The sequence below is a fragment of the Phoenix dactylifera genome, unplaced genomic scaffold (assembly GCF_009389715.1).
Source record: "Phoenix dactylifera cultivar Barhee BC4 unplaced genomic scaffold, palm_55x_up_171113_PBpolish2nd_filt_p 000320F, whole genome shotgun sequence".
Classification (NCBI taxonomy): Eukaryota; Viridiplantae; Streptophyta; class Magnoliopsida; order Arecales; family Arecaceae; genus Phoenix; species Phoenix dactylifera.
This window is the reverse complement of record NW_024067789.1, coordinates 386,742-404,363: the sequence shown is the minus strand read 5'-3', so window position 1 is coordinate 404,363 and position 17,622 is coordinate 386,742. Positions and strand designations below refer to the sequence as shown.

At 36.3% G+C, this 17,622-nt stretch overlaps 1 protein-coding gene across 8 annotated transcripts in view; it reads left to right on the top strand.

The window, feature by feature from the left end:
• The window catches only part of LOC103718442 (sister chromatid cohesion protein PDS5 homolog A), a 33,272-nt gene extending 16,214 nt beyond the window's left edge, over positions 1–17,058 (top strand). Inside the window, exons 13-33 of one of the 8 annotated variants that reach the window (XR_605837.3) lie at positions 2,928–3,082; positions 3,229–3,355; positions 3,476–3,625; positions 3,724–3,789; positions 3,961–4,097; positions 4,212–4,329; positions 4,476–4,610; positions 4,731–4,930; positions 6,082–6,238; positions 6,398–6,541; positions 7,541–7,621; positions 7,722–8,360; positions 8,440–8,544; positions 12,324–12,403; positions 12,621–12,672; positions 13,802–13,888; positions 13,971–14,008; positions 14,711–14,779; positions 14,865–15,043; positions 15,941–16,085; positions 16,218–17,058. Coding sequence is in view for 5 of the 8 variants with exons in the window: in XM_008807267.3 (XP_008805489.2) it covers positions 2,928–3,082; positions 3,229–3,355; positions 3,476–3,625; positions 3,724–3,789; positions 3,961–4,097; positions 4,212–4,329; positions 4,476–4,610; positions 4,731–4,930; positions 6,082–6,238; positions 6,398–6,541; positions 7,541–7,621; positions 7,722–8,360; positions 8,440–8,544; positions 12,324–12,403; positions 12,621–12,672; positions 13,802–13,888; positions 13,971–14,008; positions 14,711–14,779; positions 14,865–15,043; positions 15,937–16,085; positions 16,218–16,253 (2,904 nt within the window). In the remaining 3 variants the exon portion in view is untranslated. Of the gene's footprint in view, positions 1–2,927; positions 3,083–3,228; positions 3,356–3,475; positions 3,626–3,723; positions 3,790–3,960; positions 4,098–4,211; positions 4,330–4,475; positions 4,611–4,730; positions 4,931–6,081; positions 6,239–6,397; positions 6,542–7,540; positions 7,622–7,721; positions 8,361–8,439; positions 8,545–12,323; positions 12,404–12,620; positions 12,673–13,583; positions 13,746–13,801; positions 13,889–13,970; positions 14,009–14,710; positions 14,780–14,864; positions 15,044–15,936; positions 16,086–16,217 lie in introns of those variants that run through there. The other 7 variants (XM_008807268.3, XM_008807267.3, XR_003387772.2 and 4 more) reach the window with 7 other exon arrangements.
• Positions 17,059–17,622: the final 564 nt, after the last annotated feature.

Sequence of the window (17,622 nt, the reverse complement as noted above, 5' to 3'; positions counted from 1 at the left end):
TATAAATTTAGGAAAATGTTTAAACATTGTTCAAGTTACTAGCTAATAACTATGTGATTCCTTTTGAATAAAAACCAAGATTGTTTAAGTAATTCTGGTGTTTTAATGTCTTAATGAAGCTGTTCAAATTTTGATTCTTATGTTTGAGGAGTACAAGTTGGTGCAAGGGTGAAAAGTACAATATGAATCTTTTAGAATAATGTATTATCATTGTGGAGAAGAAATCATGCACTATCTTTGATCTTTGTGCTGCAGAGAGAAAAGATATCTTGTAAAATTAATCAATTCAAAGCTGTATGTTCATCTAGGCTGTTTGACATGAAAGGATTTAGGATCCAAGTTCAATCAGGTTATCATTCCATCATCTTTATTGAGATAATGTTCTTACTTCTTAGTGCTTTCATCATTAGGTCCTTCCAAGTTACCCTTGTTTTCAAAGATCTTGATGCATCTCATAAATGAATCAATAACAAGCTTCTCCTTATGCTTTGCAGTCCCTTTCATGGTTTAGCACTTGAGAGTATGTGAGTGTTCATAGAAGAAGATGTACATTCCTTGTTATTATTAGGAGGGGAAAAGATATGTATGAATGATTTAAGGTTTACATCTACTCAAATTTAGTAAGTTTTGTGGATCTATTCTCTAACGCTGGCTTTTGGAAACCAATAGCTACTAAAAATGTTAGCCAGTGGTAGAGCAAATTTATCCATTGCGAGCACATTTAGTCCTCAACCCACTCAAGAACTTAATCTTATCTTCTGGTGCCACGTGAATTTTGATATCCACGAAGAACATTGAGATGGAAGGAATCCATATTTCTATAGTTGTGAATATTTCTAAATCCTATCTTTTGTTTGTCTGAGTCGAGTTCCTGGAAGAAGGGAAGGTATGTGTGGGAGATGGGGAAAGAACTAGAAGATTGTTGAAGGTGGAGGATGTAGCAGGACAAGGGTTTTTATTTGCTAGTATTAGCTTTTGCCATTTTGGTTAGCAAGTTTACAGGCGATTATTGCAAGAATACATGGCAAGTTGGAGTGTAGTTGTTGAGAAGGTGCTTCAGGCATTGGTAACCATGGAAGCAGAAAGTAAATATTCAAAGGAATTACTTTTGTGTTACCTATGGAGAAGCTTTGTTTGTTGGGCTACTTGTATTCTGAATGGTGTCTGCCATTATTTGCTGAGATAGTCTGGTCCAATATTTTGGCATTTGGTTCCATGATTGCTGCACGAACTGCATGCGACAAGCACAAGGAAAACTACCCAAACTTTTCTATGGGCAAGTAGGAGTGGGTTTTTAAGAACAGGCTTAGAAAAAGAAACTGAAAGAAGTAATATTTGAATAATGTGTATGAAGGTTGTCCAAAGGAATGACTTTTAAAGGTCATTTAATGAATTTTAGAAGAATGTATGCATCCGATTTTATATATCACGTGAATTCTGGCAAGCTTCTGCATAATGGCTGTTAGATGCCGAAGCTGGAGCATTGCATGATTTTCGGAAGTGGCAGTTTTGATAGTCAATGAAGAAGAAGATTATATACAATTGTTAGCTGTAAAAATATGTTGGACAATGATATGTAGTTTGGCATAGTTTATTCATAAGAATGTATGTTGAATATTATCTCAATCCCATGCATGTAATATATGCATATATAATGTACAGCTTACAGATGAACTGGTCCACAAGTTGTTCTCTCTCTCTCTCTCTCTCTCCCCTCCCCCTCTCCTTCTCTCTCCCTCTCCCTCTCTCCCCTTTTCCACAATTGTCCTTAGAAGGGAAAACTAAGAAGCATATTTTAGTAGTAGGATACACTTGAAGGGCCAATAGATCGTTTTTTGGAACATATCGTAGGTCTTATTTCTTATTCTTCTCTTTCACTTCCTGGAAGCTATATCACTTTCAAATTCCTCTTCATCTTTGCAGTGTTAACCGCTTGCTTTTGTTTATACCTTCTTTCTTTATTCTGGATTTGATCTTTTCGTCATGTGGAGCATAGTTTTAATTTTTTTTTATCTTTTCATTTTCCGTGCTTTACTTTCGGTTTTGCATTTCATATTAACATCACTTGAAATATTGCGTGCATGTATGTATCCTTTCAGAGTTTCAGCTTCGAATTTGCACATTTTGAATCAATCGAGTGCATGTTTGTGAAATTATAGTGGACAAAGCCTCTTCTCTTTTTACTTAAAAATGCAGTTGTCTATGCTTGAAGCTGTGCAAACTCTACCACCCACACCCCAATCTTTTCCCTAGAGGATGAGTCCCATCTTATTAGGTCACTCTGCAGTTCTTCATCAGTGCTTTCTGTTAATGTTGTTTCAGGCATTCAACAAAGTTTCTGATTTCCGAAATGTAATTCTTAACTTGCTCATTGATGGCATAGTCTTTTTATTTCAAGTAACAAGATGACTTAACCCTATGTGGGGGTGTAAATGCAGCTTGCAGTCAGTTTACCATTGCAAAAGAATCTTTGTTCCCATTTAAAATCAGTCCTGGAGGCTACATAAAACCTATAATCCTTATAATTTATTTCCAGCAACTTCTGCAGGATTTTGCTATGGTGCCTAGAGAATGGTGAATTTGTCAAACTTTTCAGCAGAGACTGTGACTATTTTCATGAGGCTTTGACAATTACAATATTGCCAATTTTAGGAACGTGTGTATGACTATTAGTTTTATGGTTTGAATCAGCATCTTGAATCCTGTGACTTGGCTAAAATTAGTGACTTAAGTGCCGGTTAAAGGTCAGGTTCTGGGTTAGGAATTTGCACCTCCTGCATTATAGTTCTGCTTGTGGCCAAAAGTTTTTACATAAATCTTAGTAAAGCTTTGTTCTGATCGCAAATTTTTTATTAGTTTTAATTAAACCAGCATTTTGTATCATGCTTATTATGATGATTTAAGGATTATCAAACTGCCTTTTCCAGGTTATATCGAGTTTCTCTCCCCTGCTTTTGGCTGGTTGTGAAGAAGATCTCGTTTGTCTTTTGAAAGAGGATAATGAAATAATTAAAGAAGGTATTACTCATGTTTTGGCGAGGGCTGGTGGAATCATTCGTGAACAGCTGGCGCTGACTTCAAGGTGCAACTGGTTAAACTTATAAGATGAAATTAAGCATTGTTACTGAAACACGGGTTTTGATGTGCAACTGGTTATACTTGTATGTGGACATAGCTATCACTGAAATATGGTTTTTGATATTCTTTTTTTTTTGTTTTTGTTTTCAGTTCTGTTGACCTACTGTTAGAAAGGCTATGTTTAGAGGGTACACGGAAACAGGCAAAATATTCTGTACAGGCGCTCGCAGCAATAACTAAAGATGATGGTCTGAAGTCCCTCTCTGTTCTATACAAGGTTTTCTTGGTCATAATTCATTGTCCATTATTTTTTTTCATCTATCGAACATTTTTCTTCAAGAAACCTCTTATTATTGATGAGAGTTGCATTAAATGGCATTTACAACTGTGTTTACAGAGGCTTGTGGATATGTTGGAGGAGAAAAGACACTTACCAGCCATATTGCAATCCCTGGGATGTATAGCACAGACTGCATTGCCAGTTTTTGAAACCAGAGAGGAAGAAATTGTAGGGTTCATAAGGAGTAAAATCCTGGAGAGTAGCAATGTATGGCCTTCCTTATCAAAGTTGACAGAACTATGTATACTTTTTTCTTTGACAATATGATAGGTATTAATTGTTTAATATTTCATTATTTGTATCAGATGGATGATGGGGTTTCTACACAAACGACTGAGTGGAGTGAAAGGAGTGAATTTTGTTTATTGAAGGTAAGTAAGTATTTTTATTTTAAACACTTATTTTCTGGTGTTCAAAATATGATTATGAATGTGCCATACCCTGGTGCAACAGAATCGTATTAATTGCTATGTACAATTTTTACTACACAACTCCACTTGCATTATTTCCCTCATGAGCCATGTTTTGCATGTAAACTGCAGATCTTTGGCATTAAGACTTTGGTGAAGAGTTACTTGCCTGCCAAAGATGCTCATTTACGACCGGGAATTGAAAAACTAGTGGAGATCCTAAAAAATATTCTTTCATTTGGGGATATTTCAGATAATATAGAATCAAGGTATTGAAGGAAATCCATTGACCTTCATATATAGCGCATTTGTCTAAAGTTTTTATTTCCTATACATTTTTTGCCTATTATTATATTTGCCTGAAGAATAAGGCCCTTTTACAGTGCTGCTGATAAGGCCCATTTGAAGCTTGCTTCAGCAAAAGCTGTTCTTCGGTTGTCAAGGCACTGGGATCACAAGATACCTGTTGACGTTTTTTATATGACCTTAAGAATGCCACAGGTGGATTCACATTCTTTATTGACTCTGTGCTTTTTTTAGTTTCTCCAACCATGCCATCCAAAAGCAATTAAAGTTTCCTCTTCTTCTTCTTCTTCTTATTTAGCTTACTCTGTGGTGTTTACTGGTTTTTGTCCTTGATTTTTTAGGATATCCATCCTCAATCTAGGAAATTATTCCTTAACAAAGTGCATCAGTATATTAAGGAAAGGCTCCTGGATGCAAAATATGCTTGTTCCTTCTTGTTAAACATAAACGGGTATCACACTCCAGAATATGAAGAGGTCAATATTATTTTTTTTTTTAAACTTTGAAGTACAAGCGGCTAATAGTACTATGCATTTCACTCTTACTTGCTTGAGTAAGGACTTTTTTAAAAAAAAGTTTGTTCTTCAATCTGCCAGTGCAAACAAAATCTACTTGAAGTAGTACAAGTATGCCAGCAACTTAAGGTACGACAACTTTCTATGCAATGCGAGATGAACATGCTGGTGGCTTATCCTGAATATATCCTTGCATATTTGGTCCATGCCCTTGCACATCATCCTTCGTGTCCAAATATTGAAGAGTGCATGGATGTTCAAGCATTTGAGCCCACTTACTGGTATGTTGAACCATATTTATTAAACTCAAAAGCCTTCTGTCTTTATGATTCACTTTTAGAGGGCCTTCCATCAGGGCACATATTGGTTCTACCATTGTAACTTTTAAATTTTAAACTGCACAGTCTAAAACTTCGTAGAAATGTATATAATTGTTTTTTTCTTTTCTCTTGTTTTTGTTGGGTTAGTGATGCATTTTATGATTATATATCGTACAATCATGTTCTTGTAGGGCAACTCCCTACTGGAATTTCTATATTGAAGTAATTTCTTCTACTATGAAAATTTTCATGCTTGGACCTTAAGCTACATGATGAAAAAGCTGATAATCATGTTACTTGGCTCATATTATAGCTTCTGAGGCTCATTCCTTGCTGATCACTGTATATTGTTATCCAGTTCAATCCTACAAGATAATACCTTCTCTGTTGAAGTCTGGTAGGCTGTAATTGAAAACCTAGTCTTTTTTTTTGTCATTTGTCATTGACCACTGCAAATGTGTATTCTTGCTCCTCTGAAGCACGTGGTTTCAATTAGAAATTCATGTTTAGATCTCGTTAAATCCAATACTTTGAAGATATGTGATATTCTACGTGTACCATTTCTGTTCAGTAATCCATTATATTATATTTCCTTTTGGGTGCTTCAGCAATCTATATTTCTTTGTATTTTGCCTAACAGTTTCATCTGCACAAGATGCTTTTTTAGTGCATGGCAGCATTGGTTCTTGAGGACAAATAACTGCTCAAATTGTACTTACATTTCTATAACTCAAATATGTAGAGTTTTTTATTCAACAGTGTCTTTTGGGTGATCCTGTGGATGCTATGTATGTTACTTAAAGCATATGACATGAGCTTTGCATCCAATCTTTGTGTTTGGCGATGCATTAGTCAATGTTGGTCAATGCCTTTTATCTTGACACTAGTTGCCTGATAGCATAGTTTCATGACACTAGTTGCCTGGTAGGTGTCATAATTCTGAGAATACAGCTAAAAAGAGAATTTGAGGATGCTATCATGTGCTTATTACTGGTTGAGGTGTGTCTTATCTTGTGATCGTAACTATAAAAATGTAGAAATAAAACTGTGTGAAGCAAAGCTTCATGAGAAACTTCGTCGTATATGTATGCTAATTGTTTTTTGGCTTCCAGGAGGTTGCATTTGTTTCTTTCTACGTTGTTGCATGGAGATGAAGGTCAACAATCTGGTAGTGTTTCCAACAAGAAAAAGGAGAGTTTTACTGCAATTGTTTCTATTTTGCACAGTATTAAGAGCTCAGAAGATGTGGTTGATGGAGCAAAGTCAAAAGTATGTGATTTTTAAGTCACTTAGTGCTGGAACTTCTTACTGTCATACCGCATAATTGTGCATTTTAGTTGATAAGAATCATTGTATATCATGATGAAAATTTCATCTCTATGGTTTGGTGTTAGATATTTGATGACGAGTTTGATGCCAAATTTGCAGACATTACATGCTATATGTGATCTTGGCCTCGCAATTGCAAAGAGATTGGTTCAAGACCCTACAGATATTTCAGTAATCAGCGAAGTTCCCCTCCCATGTATGTTATACAAGCTTGTTGAGAAAAACAAAGATGTGAGCTCTGTGGTGAGTATTTTTAACGTAAACATATAACCTTTTCCAATGCCAGGTGAATGCCAGAAAGGAAGATCAATAATTTCATGTTTTGAGCATTCATCTTGCTATTATTGCAAAGTTATGTTATTGTCTTGATTATTCTAGTGCATTTTCTGGGGTGCCTTTGATGTAATCATGAGCTGTGGTAGAACACAGGAATGTTGTGATTCTATATGTCTAATTTAGAATTAATGCCGAGTTATTTCATAATGCATGTCAGTCATCAGGCATTTGACCAAATATCTTGACTAGGTAATACTTAATAATGCTATAGCTACATATCTTTGACCCCACGTCACATCAGGTCTCCAGTAATAGAAATGTGAAAATGTTATAACATTTTCCTTTTGTAGACATACGGTGCAGTTTACCTGAGGCAGCCTTTGTTTTTTTTTTCCCCCGGAAATGGCTATGTTATATGAGCGTGTATCAATGTTGTTTTTGTTGTTCCTTGTACTTTTGGACCAGTTTCATAGCTGAAAAAGCTTATATGATACATGGGTTGACATAAAAACTGTCTTGCTTGCTCTTTTATAGCTTCATGAATTAGAGTCTTATCTCATTATAAGAAGGTAGCAAGCATGTTTCTTTTAGAAATCAATATACCTAGTTGATACAAAGTTGGGATATTTTTTTAGCTATCACTATGCAGCCTTGTTATCTTATGTTTTCACCAACTAATATTGGACAGAATAATGTCAGCTAGTTCATCCTGTTGAACGAGGTTCAAATTTAAAGTTCGAACGTATACTAATTACCTCAATATCCTGCTTCTGGATTTTATATTCTGTCATATAATGCTCCTCCATGTTGTAGCTACTTCTGTTTTTCTTAAATGTTATTTCTGGATTATTTTTTATATGAGAAACATGATACCATCTTTAGTTTGCTGAGATTGAGTGGAGAAAAATTTTCTTGCTCTTGCAGTGTCCTGTTGTATTGATGGTAATTTTCCTGTAAATGTTGTAGGATGCTGATGAGCAGAGTTGGTTGGGTGGTGAGAGTGCCTTGGCCCATTTCGAAGCACTTAAAATTGAAAATAAAGAAATGGTGAGTGCATTCATATGGAATTCAGGAACTTAGTTATTTGCATGCCTAATACAAGTCTTGGATTCTAATTTTAAGACGTTCTTGTTCTGTGGAACTTTAGATTGATTCAGGTGCTGCCAAGGATGTTATGGCCCTAGAGGGGAGTGATAAAGATGGTGATGAAGTGCCTCTAGGAGAGATGATGAAAATTCTTAAATCTCAGGGACCCAAGAAGAGGAAAACAATCAAAAGGAACACTTCACCTTTTGATATTAAAAAAATGGAACACGAATTTGATGTTCTAGGAGTTGTAAGGGAAATAAATTTGGATAATTTGGAAAGAGCTCAGAACATGGAAACAGGGACCAAAGATCCTGAGTATTTTGGAAGTAGGCAGACGTCAAAAATAAATAATAATGAAAAAGTTACAGTATTTGGAAAAAGAAAAAGGGACAAAACAACAATTGAAGTAGCAGTGCCAACTCCAAAACGTAAAAGGTCTGTTTCTGTGCAAAGGTCTCATTCTGCAAAGGGCCACAAGGGAAGCAGAGAAATTCCTTCTTCACATTCTATTGAGATGGATGAGAAGACACATATCCCTTTGGAACAAAAGTTGTTCACAGATAAAGGCCTGACTGAGTCTACTGATTCAGACTTGTTAGCCTCTTGCCTGCCAATGGTTAAAAGCAGCTCATCTAGAAATGGAAAAAAAGATGCTGATGGTTTGCATGTTGAGAAACTTATCAGCAATGACCAAAAGGTAATCTCCTTTCTTATACACAGGCTAACAACTGCCATTTTCAAGTCTAAATTACTTTTTGCTGTCGGTTGTATTGCAGGAATCCTCCAGTCCAGTAGATTCTAATAAAAAATCTAGTCAACCCAAAAGCTTACTTGGTTCAATTAAAAAGCGTAAAGTAAGAAGCATTGCCGGCTTAGGGAAGGTAATCTCAAAATGTTTCTTTGGCCAACTTTTGATAGTTGTTCTTTGTGATTGTCCTATGTGTTTATTATATAATTGCCACTGATGGAATTATGTAATTGCCGGTGAATTAAATTAGATGATAAACCTCACAATGTGTTCTTTTACTATAGTTGAAATGGTAACCTTCACTCCTGACTTTTGATTTGGTTCTTGTTTAATTTACTTAAACCACAGAAAAATAATCTAATCAGGGATGATTGAATCTGATCATTTATCCAAAAAGAATGATCCAGTGATAAACCTGATATTCATTAAACCAAAGTCGTTGAAGCACATATCCCAAATAATTATCTTATTCATTTAAAATTTTGGGAAAACAAGACTAAAACAAAAACCATGGATTAATCGCACCATCTGTTAATGAAGCAATCAAGTATTTTTTCACGTATAAATGGCAGGTAGACAAGGGGTTGGGGGTTGGGAGGGTAGCAAAGCCTGTTAGTTTGGAATAGAAGAGGGAGGTGGGATTCAAGGTTGGGGATGAAGGATAAAGCTTGCCAATGGCAGTGGATGGTGGCTGTTTGTGTAGTCCTGGCTGACATAAATTGCAGGGACATGAAATCTTGTAACTTTATGCAATGGCTGTTATCCGAAGAAGTGTGCCTTAGGTCTACAATGTGGGTCAGAATTGAAACTTGAAACTCTATCATGCTCCATTGTTAAAACTAGATAGTTAACCAATTTTGAATTTCAAGAGATAACCAAGTTTTTCAAGCCTGATGGCCACAGAACATGATAAAGTCATCTAAAGAACATAATCCAAGTATAGCAAATACTTTTAAGCTGTTGATTTTCTACAGTTTGTTTGAAGATGGGCACCACGGTAAGCATGCTCCAGATTAATGGGAGCTTTGAAGATCAAAGTTTATGATAAATTGGATCAAGTGACTAAATTTATATTGCCATGCAAATAGAGTTCTTTAATCTTACTCGATTTCTTTATATACTTGCATGAGTGGAGGGAGCACGTATGACTGTACTGCTTTAATCAATTTATATTTTGGTCAGCAAAATGCTTTTCAGAAGTCAAAAACATTGAGCTCTATCAAAAAATCTGAACATTACATGACATGGATTTAATACAACAGTAGCACACTCTATTGGAAGTTTGAACATAAAGCTCACTTCACAAAATGATGACTTGGAAAAGTGGGCATGCTCATTAGTTATCTGAAAATGCAAAAGGTAGAAAACATTTTCTAATTATCTCTTCATGTAAATCATTTACCTAGTTAAAGGCCATTCTCTGAGAGTAACTTTTTTATATTTTTCAAATCATTAAAGTAGGGTCTGTTTAGGATTGTCGGACCAAAAATGATCAGAAAATTTCCATTTTGTACAAAATTTTGGTAGAGAACCAAAATTCCGAAGCAGTCTCTGGTTGTTCTTGTTTTGCCTTTGTTCAGTGACCATGCTAAACAAGCTATTAACTAGTGTTATGTGTTCTCATCCTTTGTTATAATTTTCTTTTCTGGAAAAAACAGCACCTTGGCCATGGCCTCAATTTGCAGCAACAATAATTTGTGTCTTACCTTCTTTGAGCACCTTCTTCATTACATCTTTCCCTGCCCCCATGTTTCGACACTTCTTAGTTCTCATGTTTTATTGTTCTCCTTTCTCTGTTTCCTTCTGTTTGAGCTTCTGCCTTCTGTCCTTTTTCGTTTGTTCCTCCATTTAACCATTCTGTTTTTTCTGAAAATCCTATTACTGAAGCTTGTGGGAATGTTGTCATGTCCATGATGTTTCTTTTGCAAGCAACTCTTCTGATGATGATTCTTAGTTTAGTGCGGTATCTTCCTTTCAGTCCTTATTGCTGTGGGAGGCAAGTCTTCCCTTGCTCGTTGCTAATACTATCACCTTTTTCCTTTTATTTTTTCCCTTCTAAGTTCTCATTGCTTGCTTTAAGTCCACTGTTCTTTTCAGAAGCCATAAGCATATTGGCTCAATGAAAGCTTTTAAGCATTCCTCAGTAGCAAGAGCCCATGAACATGGAACTTTTTGCTTATTATTTAAGATATGCCAATCAAGGTATCTCATTGCTCGACAAAATCATGATTCCAATTATTATCCTAAACTTTAGAAAGCTTAATTTCTTAACATGAGTTTGGCTAAGTTTTTGGTTTTCAGTGTGGTCAGTCCTCTTGACCTCTTCCTAGGTGACACTGTTTGGCTCTTAGTTGTTTTAGAATTTTAGCTTAGCTAAGTAATGGACGTTGTAGCGGCTTTTGTCAAAAATATTCTTGAGGTCTAATATGAAGCCGTGTTCAAGTATGCTCATCCGTCTCTGATGTTTGTTGTCTTTGTTGTCCCATGCACAGTTCCAGATAGGTCCCTTCTGCATGGTTTAAGATGTCAAAAAGTGTTGGCAGTTGACCTGTATGTTGTGAGTACAAACATGTTTTCATTTTCTTATGGTTTCAACATTTACCAATTCTGAAAGGATGACACGATCAACACATTAGTGACATTATGTTTGTTAAGGAACACTAGTTAAGTAGGCTACGTCCTTTCTTTTCCGCACAAAAGAAAGAAAAAAAGAAACACTAGTTAATATAGTTTGCGATCATGGACATCATCCCTTTTTACTAATTTTGGTTCTTAAAGGAGGTATGCCTTTGCTTTTTCATCATAGTGTACAACTAAGATAATATCTTTAGTGCACCAATAAATAAATGCACTTATAGATAAATGCCCGTACATCTTTCAGTTTAATATTGAGCATTCTTCTAACTGCATTCTAGAATCAACCTGCCAACTTGTGAGTGTGCTGCGTATATTGCTTATTTTACTCACATAATCCATTTTCTTTGGGGTACCAACACAAAAGATCTCTTTTTTTTCCGTCTTTCCGTTGTAGTTCTAACCCTTCTTTAGTACTGAGTGGATTGGTGATGTCATGTATTAGCAAGCCAATAACAGTTGTCTTCTCTTTCTTGGAGAAGCCTTTATTCTAGAAGGCCAAGCTTAGGATGTTGTTTTGCATTCATATTTCTACATGAAATACCATGCAAAGGTTAACATATATGCAGATGTTTGGGTGTGGCACTTTTCTATATGGACATAGGGGTTATAGTTTCCATGCCTAAAAAAAAAAGGATCACGGTTGTTAACCATCCATTCCATTTATCAAGTAGGTCAAGATCTTCTGTCAATCTTATTCATCACGATTGTCTTGCTGGTTCGCTAACCTGACGTCATATCTGATCCACCATAGTGCTTGCCGATTTCTTTAAGGTGTCCAACACCATATATCAAGGACCCTACCACATTTCAAGTTCTTTTCCTAAATTCCTCGTTGGCAACCTACCTGAATTCTAGAGAGGGAAGAGATACAAATGCGTCAATATGATGCTGTATTTCAAACAATCTGTACTTCACTATCCTTTTATATCTTGTATCTAATGAACTCAAGATTATAATAATCACACCATCATCATATCATGTACTTTTATCAGGCTAATGCTGTCGTTAGTTGATGCTTTGATTATGCCGCTTTTGATTTATGAATAATAAAATGATGATAAACATGGTATGCACATGGAACATAATGTCAGATTACTACATTATTTGTTAGTCACTTGGTCTTATATTGCACAAATTCTAACAAGATAATCCAGATTTACTGCTAACATGTGTAGGAACAAAGTATGCTTTTAATTGAAATTTCTAAGGTGAAAGAATGAGATTTTAACCATGTTATTCATATTCTAGTAGAGCTAATTATTTGCATGCCTGCAGTGTTCATCACATAGCAATGAATTGAGTGATTCAGAATTGGTTGGATCCAGAATAAAAGTTTGGTGGCCGTTGGATAAGCAGTAAGCCTTTTCTGTTGGCATGTTAACTTTTTATGAGTTCTCAATTTACATTTGATGCAAAACCTTGCTCTATTGAATACAATCAAATGGAAAGATCACTATATAAAAGAGACCAATGATGAAACTGTTATTGATAGTTTGTGTGCATGTTAATTTCTTGTTCAAAAAGTTAATGGAGTAGTTTGTCTGATTTTAGTATCTGCTGCTTCTATTATAGGTTCTATGAAGGTGTTGTACAATCTTATGATCCAGGAAAGAAAAAACATGAGGTGAGATGGTTCTCTGTCCTATGCACGATCCTGCAGATATCCGAGATGCTAGTTTCTTAGTGCATTTATGGTGTTCACTGATCTCAAATTTTCAAACATAAAAAAAGGAAAAGAACCAAAATCTCTGCTTGCATATTAAGATTTTTCTCAAAAGAACTACATGACCCCACAATTTCCATGGCGTTGCATTTATGTTGCATGCCCACATATATGGCTGAGTTTTTGTCCTTGGTTTTTGTTCTGAGAAGCTTTAGATATAAAATGTGGTTATGGAAAGGGTTTGTTTATAGGTTATATTATTGTCTCCAAATGATTTACGAAATATCACAATTTACCACAAACTTATTGGTATGTTTAGATGATCTATGTTGATGTTAACTAAGGTTCTAAAAACTGCAATATGGGCCCGTAACAGTCGTTGGCTGGTATTTTACCCATTCTGACAGTTTGGCTGGCATGGTCAACACCCTGTATGAGTACAGGCTGGAATTGGAAGGTGGTATGTACTGTCTGGTACAGGTCATGCCAGCAGTACTTGAATCCTTGATGTTAAGATTGCAAGAGAGCCTTTTCCCTCATCACCTTGTAGCATCCAAAAGAAATTCTGGGTTAAACCAAGTTCAGGATCACTCTGTTTGTCCAATTTTTAAGGCTGTAATGGGTATTTGCACTCAAAATAAAAGGCTATCATGCGTGTTGGTATATACCTGATATAATTGTAAGTTCTAGAAAACGATTGTACCTTGCCAACTTTTCCAAGTCAATTTCTCCCATTTGGCATTGGAGTTTTTGTCTAATCCATGCCTATTCATATTTTAGTATATTTCTATATCATTTACAATTTTTCCAGCCTTTTCTTTCAAAAATTTCTGCCAAATTAGAACTTCTATCCCATAAAACTCATGTTATAGATATTGTATGATGATGGAGATGTGGAAGTGCTTCACTTAGCCAAGGAGAAGTGGGAACTTTTCCAAGTCAATTTCTCCTATTTGGCATTGGAGTTTTTGTCTAATCCATGCCCATTCATATTTTAGTATATTTCTATATCATTTACAATTTTTCCAGCTTTTTCTTTCAAAAATTTCTGCTAAATTAGAACTTTTATCCCATAAAACTCATGTTATAGATATTGTATGATGATGGAGATGTGGAACTGCTTCACTTAGCCAAGGAGAAGTGGGAACTTATCAGTAATGGATGCGTGCCTAAAAAGGTTTAGACTTGTTACTCTTTTTTGTCGGCTTGACTTCTAACAAAATTTTTTGATGTGTTATAATATGCTCCGTTTTTGACAGCGATCAAAATCCAAACATACGTCGCCGCATGAAGAACTGTGAGTATTATCCTTCAACTCTTTTTGCACCATTTATGTTTAATTTCTGGGTAGGTAGAAAATTTGTGATTATTTTGATGCTGATACTGTGATTATGGTCATGGGTCATGCCAATGTTAAAAGACAGCTGTCATTTTTCCCATTTTTGACTGATACATGAAATTTCAATTAATAGAGGATGACAGAGAAGAGTAATACCGAAAATACTTTTTTAATTAAAAAACTGAAATCTCAACCAGAAAAAGAAAAAAAAAAGGAGCCCACTCAGCCAGGACTGGATAGCCTTTCATACTTCCAGGTGACCAATGTCAGACAACAGAATTCCTATGATTTGAACTATTTAATCATGTGTCCAGCAGCTAGGAGCAGGATATGAAGGGCTAAGACAAGTGGTAGTCCCAAAAATAGCCTCTGTCCTACCTTATCTCCTCCCTGCTTTATCATAAAAAGTCATGCTATCTGAGGATATATTTCTTCTTGTAAGGATGTTAAATTGATTGTTCATGAACTGTCTAAGATAGAATGATTTAGTGCTTGTTTTCAGCCACCGATATACCGTACTCCAAATAACTGAATCTGATCATGAACTGTCTAAGATGGAATGTTTTAGTGTTCGTTTTGAGCCACCGATAACCATACTCCAAATAACTGAATCTGGACTGAAAATGGTCCTTTGCGTTTGATCTGTAATTGCTACTGCAGGTCACCAGAGAAGACAGATGACAAAACCAACCAAGCTGATTCTAAACAAAAAAAGAACAGCATGAAGAAGTAAGTGAAGTCTTTATTTTATTTTATTTTATATTATATTTTGTGTAATGTTTTATGTCATCGCAAACTCTGGAATTATTGACAGATCTTCATCTTCTAAAATCAAAAGAAAAAGTACTCCAAGAAAACGTAAAGTAAATAACAGAAAAAGAGTATCAGAAAGTAATGTTAATGCAGATACGAACGACGTGGATAGCAGGGGTGATTCTGATTTATCAAGTGTCCCTCCACCCTCTGGCTCTGATGTTGATGATGCCAACTCAGGTATATATATGTACACTCTTTTTAGGAAAAAAAAAAAAATCTTCGAGTGAAATAGGGCATATATCACTACACATTTCATTGCTAGATGAAACAGGATTTCGGTCAGGGGTCTGTGCAGAGAAAGAGAGAGGGGAAGGGGAGGGGGGGGGTTGACCCCTCTTCGACATAACAGTCAAAACAGCAGGATGCACACACACATGCATGCATGCATGGTACAATGTGTTAGACTGTTAAGGGATGTATATAACCGCCTGTATCCATGTGTACAATATCAGTAAGTTCCCCAGGTGGTAGACCTTCCAACCTTTGCTTATGTGGAATCTGATTGTCAGAATTGGCCAACCAGTCATCTGCCTGGGTGGCTTGCATTGCTTGATGATGTGCATGACACAAAAAGCCTGGAGCTGGTGAGACATTATCCGGATATCCAACAGTCAGGGGTGTTTTATTTTAGAGGCTGATGTCCCTTGCTGGGTCCAGTGGACGACAGTGGCAGGGTGTCGTCCAACCACAAACTAGTTCACTGGATTGTACAAAGTAGTTACAGTGCCTGGATTGGTTCCATACCAACACTACACTAAATACAAATAAAACAGAACTCCAACTGGGGCCCTTCCAGCTTCTCCTCATAGCACCTATATATCAGACTCATATTCCCTCCATGCGGAGCTCTTCTCAACTTGTGAAGCCCGATGGACAGACTGCTTTAAACACCATCTGTAGGCACATGTTCTCCTCTTTGACCTTGCATAAGTCACCAGCCCATTTATATTGAAAATCAAGTTAAATATGCCAATGTGTTGCATGTAATTTTCTGTTGTTTCGCTTTCTACCTCAACTTTCTTATTTTCCTTTAGTATACAAGCTTTGTCATTACCTTTACTTTCTCCCAGATAGGCTTGAAGGGAAAGAACATCCAATGTTAGAAGTTGGAAAGAAAACTGAAGTGGGCTTCGAAGAGGATTCAGAAGAGTCAATGGAAGAAGGCAAGCAAGATTTTTCCAGCTTAGATGGCAAAGGAGATTCCGATGATGAACCTCTTGTAAATTTTCTTAGCTTTTAAGCCCATTTCTGTAGTCTAGACCACGTTCCATTCAAAATCCGCATACCAACTCAATTTTTTTTCTTTTTTTTTCTTTCTAAATCTTGCCATTTTACCATGTAATTGATGCAGAGTGCATGGAAGCAAGGTGCTGGAAAAGCCACCTAAAACATCTATGCTCATGGACCAGCTCACTCAGTACAAGAACTTGATGGCAGATCAGTTTGGGATATGGATCTTGCTAATTTGTTCTCTTCTTCCCACGCTTTCAGTCTTCATGTAGGAAATGTTATTACCATACCACAGGGTAGTATAAGATGGCCTTAGAAGAGGGATAGTGATTCTATATTGTGAAACTGAAGCTCTAGCTTTTGTGATAATTTATCTGCAATCTGTGCATTTTCGCAGCATTTTTTCCCCCTCCAGGTAGACGGATTCTGTCATTATCTGCCTCTACTGTCTTTGGCATAGCTAACCTCTGATTGAACTCCGGCAATTGAGCGGGCCATGACTCTATTCACAAGCCATGAATGTAATAATTGGCGCACACCTTTAGTGTTTGTCATTGGGGGCACCTCATTCTCTCTGAGGTTGCATGTAATAATTGCATACGAGTTGTTGTTCTGTAATGATGCTTCAGTTGGCACCCAAATTTCCCGTAAGAAGGAAGTTGGAATGTGTTGTAAAGCTGGTGATGCTTCAGTTGGCACTTTGATGGTGTACCGTGCCCAGATATCAAATCTTCTTCAGCTTGCCGCGTTGATATTTTACAGGTGTTTCCTTTTTGTGTTAGTGAAAATAGCAACTGTGGACGTTCATTACTTCCATTAGGACTTGTATACTGGGTATGAGATTTTAAAGCTATGAGGCGAACTTTTCGTCTGTTGAATTTATTATGATCTGTTTGATTGCTACCAGTTGGGCATTTGTGAGAATGGATTTGTATTGTGGTGTTCAAAATTTGAATGAAAAATTCTCTTTCAGAAATGAGGGGTGCGTTGCATACTTTTCACCAAAATATATTCTAGCATCCATGCATGTTTTTGATATTGAATTACGGCTGCATGTACGTTTATCCATAAACCATTCTGCCAAGCAAAAAGGGCTGCTTGATAAATTTAGCTTTGGGGGTATGTTGGACAAAAATATTGGATAAATCTATACTTACGATGTATGAAGAATTGTGTTCTGACCGACTCTCTACCGTGGGATCACGGTTGCAAACGTGAATAATCCTTGCATGAGCACTATCTTCGTCCCTGTTTAGACTCCTTTAAAAAGTTTACGTGAGTCTTTAAGAATCTCTTAAGTTGCATAAGCTGGAGGTACTGTTGGCTGGATTGGCTTGTAGGCTACATATTAGTGTAGCTCTCTCAGTCCTAAATTTCCTCATCTTATTGGCTAAGGTAAATCGGGTAAAATAAAATGAATCCAGATCTTGGTTTACCAAGATCATGGATATCAACATTTAAAAACCTGGCTGACCATGCAATGCTATGCTTTGTTGCAGGAAGTAAAATCTTGAGAGCTTGGTCCA